This window comes from Drosophila montana, unplaced genomic scaffold (assembly GCF_035044405.1).
Source record: "Drosophila montana isolate Dmon_TW-CO22-7 unplaced genomic scaffold, ASM3504440v1 contig_3829_1, whole genome shotgun sequence".
NCBI lineage: Eukaryota > Metazoa > Arthropoda > Insecta > Diptera > Drosophilidae > Drosophila > Drosophila montana.
Genome location: NW_026998699.1, coordinates 167,389 through 187,129, shown reverse-complemented (window position 1 = coordinate 187,129; position 19,741 = coordinate 167,389). Strand labels below are relative to the sequence as shown.

The 19,741-nt window shown below is 43.9% G+C and overlaps 2 protein-coding genes across 3 annotated transcripts; one reads left to right on the top strand and one right to left on the bottom strand.

Annotated features, from left to right (window-relative positions):
* Positions 1-955: 955 nt before the first annotated feature.
* On the top strand, positions 956-18,860 carry Syn1 (Syntrophin-like 1). 2 transcript variants are annotated; one of them, XM_064695559.1, is made up of 8 exons: positions 956-1,439; positions 9,069-9,368; positions 9,437-9,933; positions 17,177-17,392; positions 17,456-17,763; positions 17,920-18,114; positions 18,185-18,556; positions 18,619-18,860. In XM_064695559.1, exons 2-8 carry the CDS (start codon positions 9,127-9,129, stop codon positions 18,700-18,702), a joined length of 1,914 nt encoding a protein of 637 aa, XP_064551629.1. In that variant the 5' UTR covers positions 956-1,439; positions 9,069-9,126; the 3' UTR covers positions 18,703-18,860. The 2 variants fall into 2 exon arrangements, with proteins under 2 accessions (XP_064551629.1, XP_064551628.1); XM_064695558.1 differs by having other exon boundaries at positions 17,456-17,769.
* Positions 11,524-12,360, bottom strand: LOC135437603 (uncharacterized). Its single transcript, XM_064695588.1, has one exon. It carries the CDS (start codon positions 12,349-12,351, stop codon positions 11,524-11,526), a length of 828 nt encoding a protein of 275 aa, XP_064551658.1. The 5' UTR covers positions 12,352-12,360.
* Positions 18,861-19,741: the final 881 nt, after the last annotated feature.

Here is a 19,741-nt window from a genome sequence, read left to right as displayed (position 1 = left end):
GGCAACGGGCAGCAGGCAACTTGCCACTTGCAGCAGAGGCAGCAACACGATTTTTGTTTGTTTTTGGCTTTTTTGTGTATTGCCTTTGCTGATGATTACCGATATTGCCAGGCAGTGAAAAATGCGTCGGCTGCGTGGAAAACTTTGCAGCAGCGGCACATTTTCCAGCCAAAAAAAAAAATTAAATCTGGTGGCTGCTGCTGAAAATAGGCATTTGCCGGCGAAGAGACTTGGGAAGCGCTCGCCAGGAATGCCCATTCGTATAGCAAAGTATTCGCGCGCACCCGCGTGCTATGCAGCTCGAAAATGCGAAAATGGAAGCGGGTTGGCACCCGCAGCTGACACTATATAACAGAACATAAGCCGAGATATTATTGCCGTCTAAATTGTGTGTAAACTGATTTCTAATAGCTACTATTGTACAGCTCACAATAAAACTGGTTGATTGGCTCACTGACTGATCAAGCTGACGGATTTACTGACTAACGAACCGATTGACTGACTGCCAAATGAAACGGACTGACTAATTGATAATATGACTGACTGATAAACTTCATCTTATTTATCGTTTAGTAAGTCATAATCTGCAGAAAACGATTTCTACCCATTCCGCACGAATTACACTTTAAATGGCTCATCATAGTTCAAATTAAGCGCCAACTAGTGTCAGCTGTAAACTTACAGCATTGCCAGCTATGCAATCGGTGTGGCATCACTATATTCCACTATAAACGAGTAGTGTGGCAACACTGCACTCGGCTGTTACTAAATAACAGATGACTGTTAAATTGACTGTTAATCGTGTGGCTGCCGGCCAAGCAATAGCAATAGCAACACCCATACTAATATTCTCCACCACCAATAATAATGACGCCAACGCCGACGCTGGCAGTGAAAGCTTTTGCCAAGCGCCGCTTGCTGCTGGCTGTTTCAGCATTGCAACTTCGGCCTCAGTCGCTGTTCATTTTCTAACGGTAACGGGTTTGCTGCGCGCTGTCGTAGCCAAAGCTTGCGCCGTTGTCGCCGCCGTAGCTTTTTGCTACACAAACAATAATAATAAAAAAAAGCGCTAGACAAAATAATAATAGTTGCTAATTGGCTGCCATTGTCGGTGTAGCTACTGGTGTTCTTCATGATTTCTGTGTTCATTAAATAACATCAAACTGGTATTTAAAAACTGCCAAAATTGCGAACAGTGTAATAAAATAAAAATTAATTTACATTGAAAATCCTTAGTACACACACACACACACACACACACACACACACACGGACATGTCGCTTGCTGTGATTGTGTGCGTGAGTGTATAGAAATGCTTCAGTGCAGCAAGTTTTAGCGCATGCGCCATCGTCCCCCGAAGTTGGTGCCAAGTTTTGCATTAATTGTTTTTCGTCGAGCCAAAAAGCATTTAAAATTACAAACACTCAGAGCTGATAAGGTATGTAAGGGGGCGGGCCATGATTTGTTTATTAATTTACAAGCATTTTTAGGCTAAGCTTTGCCCAAGCGCAGCGTTGTCGGCTGCGCCGATGTCATCGGCGTCGTTTGTTTGACTTGCTTTCCCCGCGCTTCCCTATCATCCACCCACAGTCATACAACCAGTTAAACCAGCCGCACTTGTGCCCGCCCGCTCATCTACCATGCTCCACCTACACCCGCACATTTACTACGCGCGCTTTGCCGAAAAGCTTTTGCCAGTTGTGCTCTGCAGCGTCGTCTGCTATTAGCGTAAGCTTTTTCTTTCATTCAAGTTGTTGGAGCGTCGTCGTCGTCGTCGACGTCGACGTCGAAGTCGACGTCGTAGTCGTTATGTTGCGTGAAAGTTAATTCCGTTTACTATCGGCATTCATCAACATCATCAGCGGCGTTTGCGTTGGCGTTGGCGTTGCCACTTTGCCATCATACCTCTGGCACTACCCCTGCCACCTACCTGTCAAGGCACTGTCCTTCGCCCAGCGTCTTTCTTGCCGGCTTTAGCATTAAGCATTTAAGTCATAATTGACATGCATTTGACGATATGTGTTGACAGATAACTGTAATTTCTTTTCTCTTTGCTGTGGATTCTGTGAGCACTAAGAACTTGCGACGATGATTCATTTAATGATTCTAAGGCTTAAGTCCATAATAAAAGCTCAGCAATAGCTGTTGAAACGGCAAAATGATGATGACTATAAGGAAACACTTAAGATAAATATAGCTAAAGGACACTCGCACAGTTAACTACGAGATGTTTGCTTTTAAAGTGATGAAAAATGTCTATTCGGCATGATTAAATAACAAATTCGTTTGTCCATAGTTTTTAATTCTCATCTTCTCTGTAATCCGCCAGTATGAAAACACATTCTCTCTAAAACTTAACTATAACCATTTACAATTCTAAGGTCACTTTCAAATTCAACGTGTAAATTACATTTGAGAAGACATAATCCGCTTTCTGGCTTAACATTTTCAGCGAGACAAAAACCCAAATTGCGCACAACTAAATCAGAGCGTTGTGCAATTACTTGCATTAGGGAACGAGAATGAGAACGAGACCGAGAACATTGTGCTCATTCGCATCATTCAGTTAGCTCAGCTTCTTGCCGCCGCCCCCAGCCCCGTCTGGGCTCGTACACCTTTTGTTAACATGCCTTTCAGCAGCTCAACGAAGCTGAGAGCTGAGTGGAGCGTAGCAAGGAAGATATTGCACTTAAATTGCACTTAATGAAGCTGCATCATCACATTTTGCATTTCAACCGCCTAGACCCTCCCCCGCCCCCCCCCCCCCCCCCTGTACTCATTCACAGTGTGTACGTGAGCAGCTTCTTGACTTTTGTGGAACAATGGCAGCCACTTGCATTCAACAGACAAATGAGTGGAAATTATGCCAAGACACTGGCAATTAATAAGTGGAAAAGGCGACGCCGTTCCGCAGGTGGCAACTGCCTCCAAGAGATTACAGACGCCCAGATGGGTCTGTCTCATTTGCCGCATTTGGCACATTCGCCTGATTTGCATTCTCGCCTTTGCAGTGGGAGTGCCGTCGAGTGTTTGCCAGCCAGCGGCAATACATAATAATCCCAGCGTCAGGCACAATCAGCAGTTGGTAATTGTTATGGGCCAGGTCTCCGTTGTGTGTGCCATGTCAGAGTCCAACAAATATACATAAACAAGCACGCAAGTTGGACGCTGGAATTGGGCACACAAACAAGCACACACACACACATACACACATGACAATCAATATAAACGCATTTTCATAATTAATCAATGCTGAATAATTTGTCAGGCTGGGTCAGGTCAGGTCGCCATGGGTTGACATGGCCAGGGGCTGCGGAGAAATCTGTGTTTGCGTGTCTGCGTGTGTGTCTGTCTGTCTCTCTAAGGTTTGTTTTTGGCTTTTATCAGTCGCAGTGGCGGCTTTGTGGTTACCCACGTGACATATCAATACGAAAACACACGAGCGGAGTTATAAGTGGGCAGACTTGGGCATTAACAACCAGAACAACAACAACAACAACAACAGAAGCAGTGACAACAACAACTTGGCTTGAGCTTTGTTTGCAATAACAAAGCTTAAGCCGAATTTTCTTTGGCGTTTGTCAATATTCATTGTGTTTAAGATTTACAAAATCAGATAGATTATTCAATCAAATTTACGAGTTATATAATAAAGAAAGTATGAGTACTTTGTTGTACACTTTAAGTCCAACTGGAGAAAACATACAACTGAACGTTTATGTACACATTTAAATATATAAAAAAAAGTATATCTAAAAGACCACAAAAAATGAGTATTTTATTTTTATATATTTCAAAGAAATCGTTCACATCAAATCTCTAGCAAAGCGTTCATAATCTCAAAGGTTTATATTTAGCTAGTCTGAAAAGGACTTTGCTCTTATTTGACTTGCTCGCAACAAGAACAAGAACTACAACAACTAAATGGCTGAAATATTATGCCAGCTAAATTATCCCAAAGGCCGCAACCTCCACGCTGCCCTTCCTCCTGCTGCGGGCGTGTGTGTGAGTGTGTGTGTGTGTAGCAAATTCTGCGCATTATGTGTATTTAAAGATCATTAGTGCACAATTTATACCTATATGCAGTACATTATGTAGATATTTTTATATATTATATGTACGTATATCGATTTCCACCAGTTGCCCACGTCGAAGGCAACGCCAAACGCGGCATTGTTAAGAATGATTAAGAGGCACACCGCACGGATTGGCTACGTGGGCGGTGGCAGGACTGGCGTGCTGGACAAAAAGTGCTTGGAGTCGCACTCGAACTCCCACTGCTGGTTGCCGCCTGGTGGCAAGTGGCAAGTGGCTGGTGGCTGATGGTGTCAAGGCCAAGCGTTGGCGTCAGGTCATGTGGGAGTATGTGTGTGTGTGTGTGTGTGTTTGCTTGTAATTATTGAAGATAACGGAATGGGGCTTAGCTAACAATATATACGAAATAATCGACTAAAGAATATTTGATTTGTGCAAATAATCATGACTGCCAAAATTGTAGCCATCTAAATGCCGTTAGTGAGTCTTTTAAATATTTAAATTATATAAATGATATATAATATATATAATATATGTCTATCCGTCAGTCTGTATGCATATCATAACCTATAAGAGCTAGAGACCGCGCAGTACGAGTGTTTCCGATAATCGATAGATTGCCCCTTTGCTAGCAATCGATATAAATCGATATCGAAATCCTGAATTTTGAGCAAATTTCTTAGGTTTTTAAGGCCACAGTCACCAAATTTGACATGTAACTTTCAGAATAACAGATACAGGTCAAGTATCTTTCATTTTATAGCTACCCGCTGCTAAGGACTGGTTCAAGCAATCAAGCAATAATTCAAAAATGTACCTTTTTAAAAACTTATCTGCAAATAAGCATAAATTGTAGCTCAACTCTATCCCAATGTCATATCGTGAAAATGCCACACATTTGCTTCAGCTTGGGTCAGTTTGCGAACTCAATCAGATCCTATCTATTAAGTGCATTACGGACTTGGCTTTCCCATGTTGCTTGTTTGTTATATGCGAGTGCATAAAGTCAATTGAACCGCTTTATCTAGAGAGCCGATTAGGAACGGAAACGGGAAAACGTTTGCCAAGGTTGGCATCAAATTAATGGTAGCAAATGGCCAGAAGACCGAAGAGGACAACGCAATTGGGTGCCACCAGCAGACAGGACTGTAATGAAGCGAGGAACATCCGCAAACACACACACACTCGCACACACACGCACACACAGACACACTTGCTGGTGGGTGAATTCCGCGAATGCTCGCGGCTGGAATAGCAAAGGAGCAAGCCATAAATATTTTTCGAAATAAATTCTCGTTTACAAATTATGATTTTATGACTTTTTGATGGCGTAGCCACAAAACTTCCCACACACACAGACACGCAGGCACACACATACATGCATAATACATACGCACATACAATGCAGAGCAGGAGCTGGTGTTGGGTGTTTGGAGTCGGGGTCGGGGTCGTGGTCGGGGTCGGAGTTGGAGTTGGAGCTGTGGCAAAGTGTCGTGGCAAACACTTGCGTATTTACCACCTCGCTCGCTCCATCTCATATACATGCGCGTATATCAATACGAAAACAAACACACACACATACATACGCAAAAACACTCACCCATTGCTGGAATGTTTCACACACGTTACATCTTTTAAAAAAACAAAAAATGGGCACAAAAAACCAAATGCAGCGATGAAAAAGTTTAAAACAAAACCAAAAACAGCTGCAAAAAAAAAATGTTATTACTGAAAAGCGCGCATAAAAATTTCGAGTTGAATGCAACTTGAAAACACATGTGTGTATGTGTGTGTGTGTGAATGTGCGTTTGTGTGTGTGTGTGAGTTTTTGTGCTGGCTGCAGCAGCTGCTGCCATTTCCCAGGCTTTTTCATTTTCCTTTTTGCCCGTTTTTGTTGCCTACTTTTCGGGGCCGCATAATTTACGACCGCCTAGCATTAAATTAGCCAAAGCGCAGCATGAAAAATGGCCCCGCAGACGGCCGACGGCAGCGGCGACAAGCGACGTCCGGCGCTTATTAGGCACCAAAAAAAAAGAAAAAAATAAAAAAAACTTCAATCCACAAATGGCGGGGCGGCGGCCCTTGGGTTAAGCTTTGCCTGCAAACACATTGTATGTGCCGCAAGCTATTAATATTTCGGTTTGATTTCGGATCGGGGCACGGACGGACGGACGGACGGACGGACCTCGTCTAATTAGTCACAGCGCGTTGATTAGTCGCCTGCTCGGCTGGATGTGCTAACTGGCCAAGCTGCCAGCCATAAAGTGGCTAAAACTGTTTGCCAACGAGGGCGGCAATAATCGTAATCACATTATCCGACAACCTGTCTGCGCTGTTAAGCAATGTTGTTAAACAATGTTTTATTGAGCTTAACTTAGTATTTTAATTTATGTGATACGTTGCAATACCCCAAGGATCTGTTCAGATTGGACAGTAAAATAGAGTTCAAATTTGAATAGCTTAAATTTATACAGATTTTTAAGACTTGAAGAAAAAGAAATAATGTGGAAAATGTTGCAATTTGTTTGTATAATTAGCTCTAATTGCCAATCTATGCGAAGCCGCTCAAATTGCCGCATAATTTGAACCAGCGACCTCACACTGGTTAGTCCGACGCTCAGACAACAAAGCTCACCTAGGCTATGCTCGTAATGCACACTTATATGTCTGTGTTGTTGTTTTGCTTACTTGCAAGTTGAATTTTGTAACTCCACGTCTTAGGGCTTAATTTCGGCCCAAAAGCAAGCTCTTGTTGCTGGGCGTTGATCATCTATTAGACTTTTATATACATAGAACGGCATAACTTTTAAAAGCTTTTGGGTTCAAGCTAAAAAAAAAAATGTGTAAAAACTGTATTATACAAAAAAGTTTTAAGCCCTTTTGTTGTTCCATTTTAAAAAGCATTCATTAAGTTCACTTAACAATTATTTAATTCTGGCCAGCTTGTAAGCTGCGTAATGCTGCACTTGCTGGAGATTATAAGTCTCACCAAAGAGCAGACCTCGGTAAAGCTGATTGCATGCAACAATTCTGTATTTGTTCAATAGCTCTGGCTTGTTGTTTTAGCAGACTTCTTGAACTGCCCTAATTAAATACAAGGCTATGTGTGTGTGTGTGTGTGTGTGTGTGTGTGTGTGTGTTGCTATATTTTTCTGTTTGCTTACAATTATGAGTGTGTTGTCATCTTCGTCGTCATCTTCAGCTCCAGGGTGTGCGTCTCCGTTGCCTCCCACGACGCAGTCGTCGTCTTCATTGCCGTCTCAAGGATTCGCACACTTGGCGCTTTTCAAAAACTTTTTGCCAGCCTTGCCTGAAGGCTTCACGGGGAGTTGAGGGGCACAAGCAGCGCCAAGAAGTATGCAGCATTGCAATAATAATTACAAATGTTGCACAATAAATTGCAAAGTAAACAGACTCAGGCAACGTCAACGTCGACGCTGGCTGAGGCAGCGGCTGCGACAGTGGCAGAAACAGCAACAGCGCCAGAACCGAAGACCGAGTGCAGTGGCAAAATTACTTCCTGCTCAAGCGTCAGCGGAAATGTACATACAAATGCCACACACTCACACGCAAACTCACACACATACACACACTCGCACACACACACACAAGGGGAAAGGAACGAGGAGTTGATGTCTGCCTGCAGGAGCAGCCAGCCAGGAGGTTGCGTATATTGAGGCTGGGCCAAAGGGGGCGGCACAGGGGAACAGTCACTTGTCAAAAACAAAATCAGACAAAAACTCCCCCCGCGGCGGCGACAAGATGCGTAATTGCAACTGCTGCCGACTGTTGCTGCAAAGGATCTGAATGCGACGGATGCACCGGATGCGCACAATTCGCTGCATTTGCATACCATTTATTTGTGTGTCTCTCGCTCTCTCTGTCCCACTTGTTTCTCTTCTGTAGTTGCTGTTTGGTCTACTTCTTCTTGGGACCAGTGTGCGTGGTATGCAATAAATCTTGGCCAGCAAAATAATGACAAATGTTGTGGCATCCTGTCCAAATTTGTGGTTGCCCTGCGGACACTTCATTTGAGTTCCAGTAAACCCCAATTGTTTTCACCTCTGACAGCCGGCTGTCCAAATTAATATTGAGCTGACTAATGCTCTCCGGCAAGACAAAGGAAATGAAGGTGCCAATGAGCAACATTTTCTACATTGATTCTGAATTCAACAAGATGGTCTGTTGTATCGAAGAACAATAAGATGGTAGAGGAAATAGTGAATTTATGAAATTTCCTGTCTTTACCTTCTTTCAAATGAAAATTACTCAGCTTGCAATTCTAGTTTCAGTGATTCAATGGGGAACAGGACAGCAGCAAGACAATCGATTATGTTATGTTACACTTCATGAGAATCGCAAAGAAAGGCGATATTTATGCAAGAGTAAAAGTAAAGAAGAATGTTAAAGTCAAAGTGAGGCAGAGCAATAGAAAGATTCTCTAGAAGAGAGAGAGTGAGAGAGAGAGAGAGAGAGAGAGAGAGAGAACGAGAGCGAGAGCGAGAGAAAGAGAATAAGGAATTAAATAAAATATGATTTGAGTTTGGACCAGTTAACATGAGATATGCATGCAATATGAAGAAAAAGAGAGAGAAAGAGAAAGAGAAAGAGAAAGAGAGAGAGAGAGACAGAGAGAGCGAGAGCGAGAGAAAGAGAATAAGGAATTAAATAAAATATGATTTGAGTTTGGACCAGTTAACATGAGATATGCATGGAATATGAATGAAGCATGGATTGTTGATGCAAAGATCGAGTTTTAAATATATATGAGATAAATATACGAAGTTTTTGTTGTAAAAATGTAGAAAATGTTTATTTTTCAAATATTGAACTGAAAAAAAAAACAACTAATCACAAATCGTGATATGCATTTTTATAATGATCATCGATTTAAGCTAAAGATTTTTTAATATTATATAAAAATAATATATAAAGAGTAAATTATGAGAGGATTTAGGATTTAAATTGAAGTATTCTAGATGTAAAAACTCTTCATATTGAAATCTTTGTATTTTTGTGTGGTTTTTTTCAGCTAGCGCAGACGCTGCCATGTAGATTGACGTGTTGGACAGCCATTGTAAGCTAGCGTCATGGTGGAATCGTCGAGCTTGGGCCGTGCGCCGCCAGCGGCACAACAGCCCATACCTCAGCAGCATTCGCCGTCGCCGTCGGGAATGCGTTGCGGTAATTTGGAGACGCGCGTGCGCGGCTCTTGGTACCGTGTGATGGTAACGCTGGAAACGGACTTTCTAGCCGTGAGTCTGGATGAGTCGTGCGAGTCTACGCATCCTTCGAGCGACAGCCAATCCACAACCCTAAACGGCACTCTGGGGTATGTATGATCAGCAGATCGAGCAAGGGTTAGAGGTTTCGGGTTAACTTTTGTCGTGGCTTTTGTAGAAGCAATCACAGCGGCGGAGGAGGCGCCAGTCAAAATGGAACTTTGCCCAGCTCTGCCTCGTTGCAGGGCATGGTTGTTCAGGATACCGAACTGGATGGCTCTGTGGGCACTGGCACTGGCACTGGCACTGGCACTGGCACTGGCACTGGCAGCAGCAACAACGACAACGGCGATCTTTGTCTGAATAACAATAACAATGCGGACGCCGTTGGCCTGGACATGTGCGATGTACCTGATCATGTGGCCAATCAGAAGCGCCACGTACGCATCATCAAGTCCGACAACAACGGCCTGGGCATATCCATCAAAGGAGGTCGCGAGAATCGCATGCCCATACTCATCTCGAAGATCTTTCGGGGCATGGCCGCCGACCAAGCCAAAGGCCTCTACGTGGGCGATGCCATTCTCACCGTGAACGGCGAGGAGCTGCGCGATGCCACCCACGATGAGGCAGTGCGTGCCCTCAAGCGTGCCGGTCGCGTGGTCGATCTGGAAGGTACGTACCCAAAGCCATTCCGTATCCTTGGCCATGTCCAAGGCTCACATTGTTATTTGCCCAAAATATTTGTACATTGCTGGGGCAGAGATAAAAGTACAAAAAACAGCTCTAGCTAGATAAATCATGTGTGCGCTTAAAAAGTGCCATTGAGCGAGTCGAACTAACAAGCACTCCACGCTCAAAGTTCGCAACTTATGCGATACAGTGTTAAAAAAGGTGTTGGAAATTGCAAGAAAATCTTTTTGCATTAGGCTCAGGTTAAGCTAATCCGAATTTAAGTTATACAATAGTTATGGGTAATAACGAATATTTATATATATTTCAAGTATTTCCATATTCCAACATGATTGGTACAGTGAAGCTCTTTGAATGCGCAGCTTCCTTGGGCGAGGTTTGTTATTAGAATGCCTTATTTTCAAGTCCAATTATTTTTTTGATTTATCGGTTATATTGAACCATTAAATATTTTGTCAAAATTGTTCAGATTTATATTCTCCTAGTGAGTATTTAATTTTTGTCAGTGTAGCTGGCACGGTGCATTCGTGGGATTAGTCAGCACAACATGGAAGCTACTACCGGCTGATGCTGTTGCTCTTGTTGATGCTGCTGTAGCTGCAGCTGTATACTGTTATAAATCCCCCATCAACAGCCCCCGCACTGTCGCCCCCCCGTTCGCCGGTTGACTCTTAGCTGTTGACTGCCGTTAGTTGCGCTGGTTTGTTGGCCCGGCTCGTTGGCTCGTTGGTTCGTCGGTTTGTTTGTTTGCCTTGGCTTGGCAATGAGTAATGAGAAAAGTTTTCTTTCCATTTGATCAAATGGCCCCAAAATACATACATAGTTGCTATGCCATTGGGCGGTATGGCGGTGGGCGTGGCACAGCAGTTGCCATCGCCGTGCGAATGAAAATGAATGCTACGCACTATATTTTCATCTGTTGAAGTGGCATGCAGCATATACTACACGCAGCCATGGATAAAGTCAAATCCTGAGTCGAATTCGAGTCTAGAAGTTGACTAAAATATCGAAAAGGCAAATTGCACTTGATTAAGCATTTATCCAGTCCAGTTGATTCACCAGATAAAATCTCTATTGACTGGCATCCAGGTACAACTGGGACTGAACCAAGATAATATTCTTTTGTATACAGAGCTCCATAAGATGTGCTCTATATAAAAGTATAAGTAATTCGCCCAGTCAAAAGAAGTCTCTTGTGTAGCAATTGCAAGAAGCATCAATTAGACGATTGCTTGAGCAGAGCAAAGAGGGAGATAGAGCGATAGATAGAGCGAGAGGGGGAGACGAGTTGGACGGCTAAGCTGCAAGGCAAACAGTACGCATAAACAATGCAATGACCCATAGAGAACAATTTAGCTGAGCCAACTTCCATCTGTGCAAACACACGCTCATGGAATTGACTCTGATGCAGTCAATTCCACTTCCAATTCCAATTCCGATCCCGGCAACTGTGGACAGTGGCCAACAGCTGGAGACAAAGAACAAACAAGTGCATAAACTGGCTGGCTACAAATATTTAATACCATTCGCTTGTCAGGGAGTTGGGTTGGGTTTTGTTTGGTTTGGTTTGGTTTAGTGGCGGCGGCGCAAGCGTTCGCTGCGTATGCGTTGGCGCCCGAGCTGCTGCTTGGGCTGCTCCACGGCCAGGATGAGGCGGCCGAATTGGGCGCCGGCGGCGTTAATGGGCAGCAGAACCAGTCGACCGCTGGCCAGGCCTAAAGCAGCAGCGTTCAGCTCTTCCTCGGCCTCCTCGACCAGCTCCACCTGTGACTCTTCCGTTTCCAGTTCGTTGTCGGGCTCCTCGAGCTCGGGCGCGCCATAGCTGCTGGCGGGCGTATTGGGCGCACCGTAAGTGCTGGCAGGTGTGGCTGCCGCCTTGATGGCAATCTCGGTGGCCGGCAGCTCTTCATCGCTGCTCAGCGGCGTCTCGGCCTGGTCCAGGGCAGGCAAATCAGCAACAGGCTGCTGCTCAGGAGCAATGCCATCAACGGCAACAGCGGCAAAATCCTCCACAGCCTCGCGTACGGGCGGCTGAAAGTCACGAGCAGGCGCCTGGGCAACCACCTCAACAGTGTCGTCTGGACTAGACGCTGACTGCTCGGGTGCACCATAGGTATTGGCCGGTGTGCGTGCATTTATCTGCACATCCAGCTCCAGCAACTCGGTGGTGCTCTGCGTTTCTGTGGTGCCGAAATCTTCCACCGTGATCTTGGTAGTCGCTGCTGTTGTTGTGGCTAGTGGCTCCTCCAGCTTGGGCTGTCGCTCGCTGGGCAGATCGAAGGGTATTCTCGGCCGGAAACCAGCTGCCGGATACGGTGTGCTAGCCAACTCCACCTGCCGCTGGCTCTTCAGCTGGCGGCGCTGCGGCCTTGCCGAGATGGACACAGCCAGCAGTAGCATCAGGACTATTCCGGTGAAGATTCGCATGTTGCTCGTCGAACGTATGGTAACGGTATGTGACTGGCTGCTGTGGGTGCACTCGCTTTTATAGCGCATTACATATGTCAGCTGGCGCTGGGGGATTCTACATCAGAATTCAGTAACGGTCGCAAGGTCAGCTGCGCTCATTTTTCGGCTATGATAACGATAATAACTCTTGCCCAGCCAATGCAAATGGGACACAAGTCGCAATATTTGCGCATTTAAAAACGTATCGAAGCCCATCAAAGCAGCCATCAAGCTCAATGTTAACGCCGCTTTAATATGAAACAGCCCTCAGCCGGCCCCCCGTTGCCCTCAAGGCACGTTCCAACGGCCACGTCCCCGTCCACGTCCACGTCCACGTCCGTTTCCATGCCCATGACGACGGCTTTGTCGTCGTCGTCGTCGTCGTCATCGCTAACGTGAGCCGCATGCTACGTAGCTGATGAGCTGGTCGCACATGTCGTTGATCCATTTCGCCAAAAGTTTCGTCGCCCCAAAATTAAGAGCGAATAAATGCCTCAAAAACTAATCAAAAGGCACTTGCCGCATACTCGATGCTCTAACATGTTGCCCCATAGGGCATATTTCTTGGACGTGTTGTTTTAACTTTAATATGCGCAAAGAACAAATATTTTAGCTGGGGAAAGTACCCTGTTATAAAAGCAGCAGTAAAAGATCTTTTTCTTTATAGATGTAAAAATAATAACAATCAATATGTGTTTAGTCTTAAACTCTTGTAGAGAAATGTAATTGATTAATTTAATCTATTTATTAATTTTAATATTCCACCCCACTGGGCCCAGTTGTCTAGAAGGTGAAGGTTCCCCTTGATCCTAACCGCTTTATAGGAGACTCTTGAGTTCTTGGCACTTGTTTAAATAAAACTATACTAAAATAAACTAATGAGAATAAAAAAGATTAATTTAATAATTTCTTTAATATATATATATCTCTACTGACCCATATCGGGCATAGGCAAGAAAATAGTCTTTATGAGTCTTTAATACTTTTAAATTAAAACTGTCTTTAAGTTTGCTTTATTAGGATTGTACAATTTTGTAAAAAAATATATAATATTTTAAAGTATATGCACATTATTTTGTCCTATATATTCTCTATGCATTTATATTCTCTATGTATTTATACCTTGTTACATTCCGCATTGGCCAGCTAATATCTCTTGCCACACGGCGCACAGTAAATGCGTCTTTTGTTATTGCTGATTGCGCGTATTTAGGCAGCTTTCATAATTTCAGTGGGGCTGTTCCTTAAATTAAAGTGGCCCAGATCTATAAGCACGTAAAATGGCACAAGCATCCATTAGCATTACCATGACAATCCCAATCCAACTCACAGCCAAAATGGCAATCGCATAGCGAAAATGGGCGGCGACATGCTTAACAGCGATCTGCTCCGGCTTGGGTCGGCTCCTTGTCCAGGTTTAGGTCCAGGTTCCCATTCCCATTCCCCTGCCCGTTTGCGTGTTCAGCTCGAACCTGAATTTACAACTTGGCCAAGTCGTTTGCCTGACTCTGGCGTTCGCCTCTATCCAGTTTTGGCCCAAAGCTGCCGCGTCTCAGCCGTCTTATTGTAATTTAAATAAGCTGGTGGCTGTAACTGGGATTCTGGGCGCCAACTTTTGCCGTCCAGTTGCACAAAATCCAAACTCCAACTGCCAAATGTCAACGGCAGATTTCGTCGCCCAGGCAAAAGGCGTCGACGACAGTTGGCTACGTATTCAGGCACCGTCTCTGCCTCTGCCTCCGCCTCCGCCTCAGCCTCTGCCTCTGCCTCCGCCTTCTTCTCAGTCCCTGTCCTGGCCTGCCTACCAAAAGTCCATTAGCAATGGTTTTTACAGCTTGGCATACTTTTGTGGGCATGCCAACCGTCCAAGAGTGTTCACTGGGTTGGCTGCCCGCATCCGAGTCCACCCCAAAGCCGAGCTCCCCCCCGTTCAAGGGGACGAAGTAAATTCTTCTTCTTTTCCGGAACGCAGCGCGTGAGATTTTACTCTAAAAACTTTGCGCAAAGTTTTAACGCACGATTTGCGAGAGCGGCAGCAGCGCCGCCTGCACTTGATATCATATTTGTGTGCCCACGGCCACGCCCACTTTGGCTCTATTCCGGCTTGATTTATGCAGGCGGTCAGGTGCCGCCAGCTTCTCGCTTCGTTGCCAAAGGTGCAAAAAACTTGCCCCCCTCTGCTCGATGGCCAGACTTTTGCTACTCCGAAACAAATAACTTAACACATTTTAATTTTCAACTTATCTAATCGCTAAAACATTTTAAATGTATGCATTTACGTTGAAACCCATTCTATATATAAGCAATAGCGGGTATTACCCCGCGTTGATAAGCCCAACCATTTAGCCTCACATAAAAGTTTCAAAAATAAACACGAAACGTGATAACAGGCAAACCTAGAAGTGTATAAACATTAACAATTCCATTCTTTTACTAGAAATATGAACTATTGATTTTTAATCAAAGTTATATTCAATGCAAATATATTTTGGACTACAAAATAATGAAATAAGAGAGCAGTATATATATATATGTGTTTGTGTGTCTCTGTGTGTGTGTTTTAATATAAAAAATATATAAGAAGATCATCACAAAAGTAAGCTCGCAAGAGAAGAAGAGCCAGTAACATAAATAGGGCTGCCCATTGCAGCTGGGTTTTAGTTGAAAATGCGACGCGGACCAGTACAGATGGTGAGTTTGTATAAATAGCGGATCAATGTAAGGTAGTAAGAAGAAGAAACAGTAGCTTAAATAGGGCAACTGAATCAAGCTGGGTTGAAGTTGGGGAGTGCAGATGGTGAATTTGTATACAAATATGAATAGCGGATCAATATAAGATCAGAAGAAAAAGTGCCAGTAGTACCAAAAAAGTAGTAGATTTTGCGATGGTGAGTTGAGATGGTGAGTTGAGATGGTGAGTTTGTATAAAAGTGTGAATAGCGGATCAACGTTAGCTCGGAGAAGGGCAGCTAGAAGAATAAATAGGACAGCCGATAAAAGCTTCGTCTGCTTTGATTCTGTTCAATTGTTCAAATATATATTAAGCAGAACACGAATATCGCTGTAAAAATAAGCCAATTAAAGGTGGATAAGTATTTATATTTTAGTTATTTCGCTTAACGATAGCAATTGGATTATTTTTATATTCATTCATTTTCTGGCTTTCGAACTCTGTGCAGGTCATGTGGTTTTATTTATTTATAAGGTTTAGTGTATTACATATATATACACGCATGCGACATGGCCTAAAGAGTAGTTTACATTTGGCTTACAGCATTTGTAGTTTGATTGTTTTATACATGTATGTTATTCCTTTTTTCTGCGACTGCAACTTTATTTGCACTGAAATGCAAAAATTTGCACAACTTATTACAGTTGTTATTGTTGTTTCTAAACTTTTGCGTTGTGCCCGGCTTGTTTGCCTTTTAGTGCACTCCAAGCTTACCAATTCTCGTGCCCAGCTCCCAATCCCGCTCCCGCTTCCGCTCAGCCCCGATCCCAGATCCCAGCAGCGCCTCTCGCTAGGCAACCTTTTTTTCCTTCTGCTCGCTTGTTTGTTTGTTTGTCTGTCTGTCTGTCTGTCTGCCTGTTGGTTGTCGGTTGCATATTTTTGTATGTAAATGTTTGCTGAGCTGCGAGCTTAGGCAACGTCCACTCATAACCCTTTGGTGCACGTAAATGCCAAGCAATTAGTGTGGCAATGTGTCGAGCAGTGCGGACGGGGGCCGTGTTGCGGGGACTGTGAGACGGTTATGTCAGCCCTGATGCCGTCTGCTCTAATTAGTTGGGCTAAGCGCACGAATTGAGCCGCATAAAGCGACCCAATCCCCGAAACCGCCAGCCGAGCCGCCGCCAACAGTTGGCATTAAGTGTGAAAATTGAATTTCCAAATCACTCGAACGACAACAACGTCGCCAACGGAAATGTGCAAATGTTGTGGGCGGAGCGCACCCACCGGACTCGAGAGTCTGATAAACGTGTATATATCTACTTCAAGCCACCTGCCATCAGAATTTGCATAGAAGCTGCACACTGGCGCAAATGCGATTGAAAACCTTAAGAAACATTTATATAACTTTAATTCAACTTGTGTGAATATTTACAATACTACTTTTTCCACTGTTAAGTCTAACATAAAAATGTACAAGGCTAGGTTGATTATATAAACCGATCTGAGAGACTTAATGAAATGTTCAACAAACATTCTATATCTATTTTCATTCGTATTTAAGACAATTTATATTCCGGGTTATTAATCTAAATATATAAAATATATATTTACTTTATTGATTTTGATAAAATGTTGCCAGTTAATTTAATTTGTTGAAGGTTTTCTTATTAAGATGCTGACATCAGGCATTTAGGATGGGTTTTTAGAGTTGATTAGAATGCATTGTGTTAAATCAGCTCGATTAAGCAGATATGTATCACAAGCTTTATATAAATGTGAATGACATTGAATTACCTCCATAATGGATGACTCGAGTTGCAGAAGCTTTAGGTGTTTGCTTAGTGCACAATTTCGATAAACATTCGTCCCAGTGTGCGACGTGCTTGTCCTGGGCGTGTGTGCAAATCGAATAAAAATGGAGCGGAAACTCTAATGAATTTATGCCGCAACGTTTGTGTTTGACGCTGACGATGGCAAGGACGGACTGATTGAATGCTGTGTGGTTGATGTCGCCACATCCTGGTGCGTGGGTGGAGCCCACCGGTGGCGACACGTTCCTTTGGCATGCATATTCATGGGCTCGTATATTGATGTCTGTATTTGCAGTTAAATTTCTGCGCGAGGTGACGCCCTACTTTCGGAAGGCGAGCATCATTTCTGAGGTGGGCTGGGAGCTGCAGCGCGCATTCCTCTGCCCATTGGGTCCGGGCGCGCCGACATCCCCGCCAGCACCGACGCCCAAGACAACGCCGCGAGCAGATACGCGCTACATTCCGCTGCAGCTGACGCATCTGGCGCGCAATCTCAAGTACATCGATCCGGGTAAGTGGCCTTTGTCCGGTGCACGTAATCCTAAATTCAACTATTATACATTGGCGCTTGCAGAAAACCGTTGCCTGGAGCTGCACTCGCCGGATGGCGTGCACTCGTGCATTCTGCGTGCGGCCGATTCCGCGGAAGCCCTCGTCTGGTTCAATGCGCTCCACTCGGCCATGGGCAGCAGCACGCAGCGCTCCCTGGTCGAGGCCAACCGTGCGCTGATGACTCTCATCGGGGAGCTCAAGCACATTGGTTGGCTGAGCAAGCGTCTAAACGGAGGCGGCAGCTCGGGCAGTGCCGGCGGCGGTGGAGGCAGCGGCGCGGCCAGCGGAGGTAGTGGCACCTCGAACAGTGGAGGCGTCGCCGGCGAGGTGGTAAGTGTAAGTTGCATTTTTTCGACCTTAAATATTTGAGTCTTATCTCTAGTCCATGTTGCGAATTCTGTAATTAATTGAAGCTTTCATATTATTAAACATAATATTAAATATATATATATATTTCAAGCACGGTCAATTTTCTTTATCCAATAGCCCAGCGGTCGCTCCAGCTCGGAGAGTTCCGATGAAAGCGACAAATGGTTGCCCATTTTTGTGGCAGTTACCGAGCGCGAGTTTCGGATATACGAGAGCGCACCCTGGTCCGTGGAGGCCTGGAGTCGTCCATTGGAGAGCTATGCGCTGGCCACCACAAGGTTGGCCGGCGCTGGCAACAATTCCTCCCTAAATGTGAGTTGTTGACGTAGAGCCAACGGCATTTAACAGGCTTTACTAAACAGATTTCCATTTTAACTAACAGGGCCAGCAGACAACGGTGTTCTGTGTGCGCTGCGGCACAGCACGGGGTGTCCTGGTGTACTGGCTGCGCTCGGAGACACATCGGGATATGGCCGCGTGGGCGCGTGCCCTTGTCCAGGGCTCCCATCAGGCGGTCAATTTGCAGCGGGAGTTCTCGTTTCGCTGCCTCTACCAGGGCAGGCAGTGTCAATTGGTTGTGCACATTAATCGGGGCTTCTTCTTATACGATTGCGGTGGCTTCGCCTCGTCCACGCCAACTGCGGCGGTGGCCAACAAAACGCAGCTCTGGCAATTCCCGTTTGATAAGTTGAAAGGCTCGGCGGACGATGGAGCTCGCATGCTATATTTGGATTTTGGCGATGATGGCGAAATCGTAAGTGCCTGCATATTATCAATTACTCAGTCGAACTCACAACCCGCATTCTCTCTATGCAGGAGCTGGACATGGAGTGCTGTCCAAAGCCAGTTGTGTTCGTGGTACACAATTGCCTGTCGGCCAAGGTTCATAATATTGCCTAAGCAGCGACATTTGGGCCCGATTCTCTTAAGCGTAATAGACAAATTATATAGAAATTAATATTTCTAAATTATTTTTGTTGCTATTGTTTTAATTTGATGCAACTATTTAGTTAATAGTATAAATTGACTAACAACAATTTAAATTGTTGTTGTTAATAATAATTCAATTAATATTATAATTAAGTTAATTTTGAGTTTGTTATTTGCACTGCGCTTAAGAGTAAGTCCGCACATGTACGGAGCAGAAAGTTGGATGGCGAGAGCATTACGTGCTTCCCGATGGCTATTGGGCTATTTGTAAGTTTAGAAAAAAGAAAAAAAAAGAAATAGAAAACGAAGTAGAATCTTTCGAGAGAGTACTAAATCGAATACCGACAAGCACAAACCAAAACATTTTTACATTGTAAGTAGACGTAAATTCATTTTATACGTGCGTGTGCCATATACACACAGAATAGAATATACCATCTAAAAGGCAGAAATCTAAAATGAAATCCAACTCGAAAACGAATATCTAAATGCAAATCTGATATCTACATTGAATACACACGTTGAACAATAATTATCATAATTGTACTTAACTAATTGTATCTTGTATCTAAACGAAGCACACATATCTCGATGTATTAGGACCCTGAAACTTAGCGTCGAAATTGAAATCGTGTCGATCATGTCATACTCCACATAAATACCTAATATAAATTCATTATACATACATATATACAAATACGAGAATTTCAAGCATTTCCCCACTCTACTTGTACAACAGCGATCGATCATATGCAATTATTATACATTATACCAACATATAAGCATGACATATTCGTTTTATGAAATTCCAAATTTCGTTAAAAATAAATCCCAAAAACCAACCAAGAAAATCAACATAAAATCATAAACTTAAGTAAATATGTATTTTTAACATAAGTAGTGTTGAATCTTCGATAATAAACTTATATATACATAATACAAATAATATACACAAATGAAATATTTTCTATTTTCCAATTTCCATAAGCTTCAGCTAAAATTATTCTTT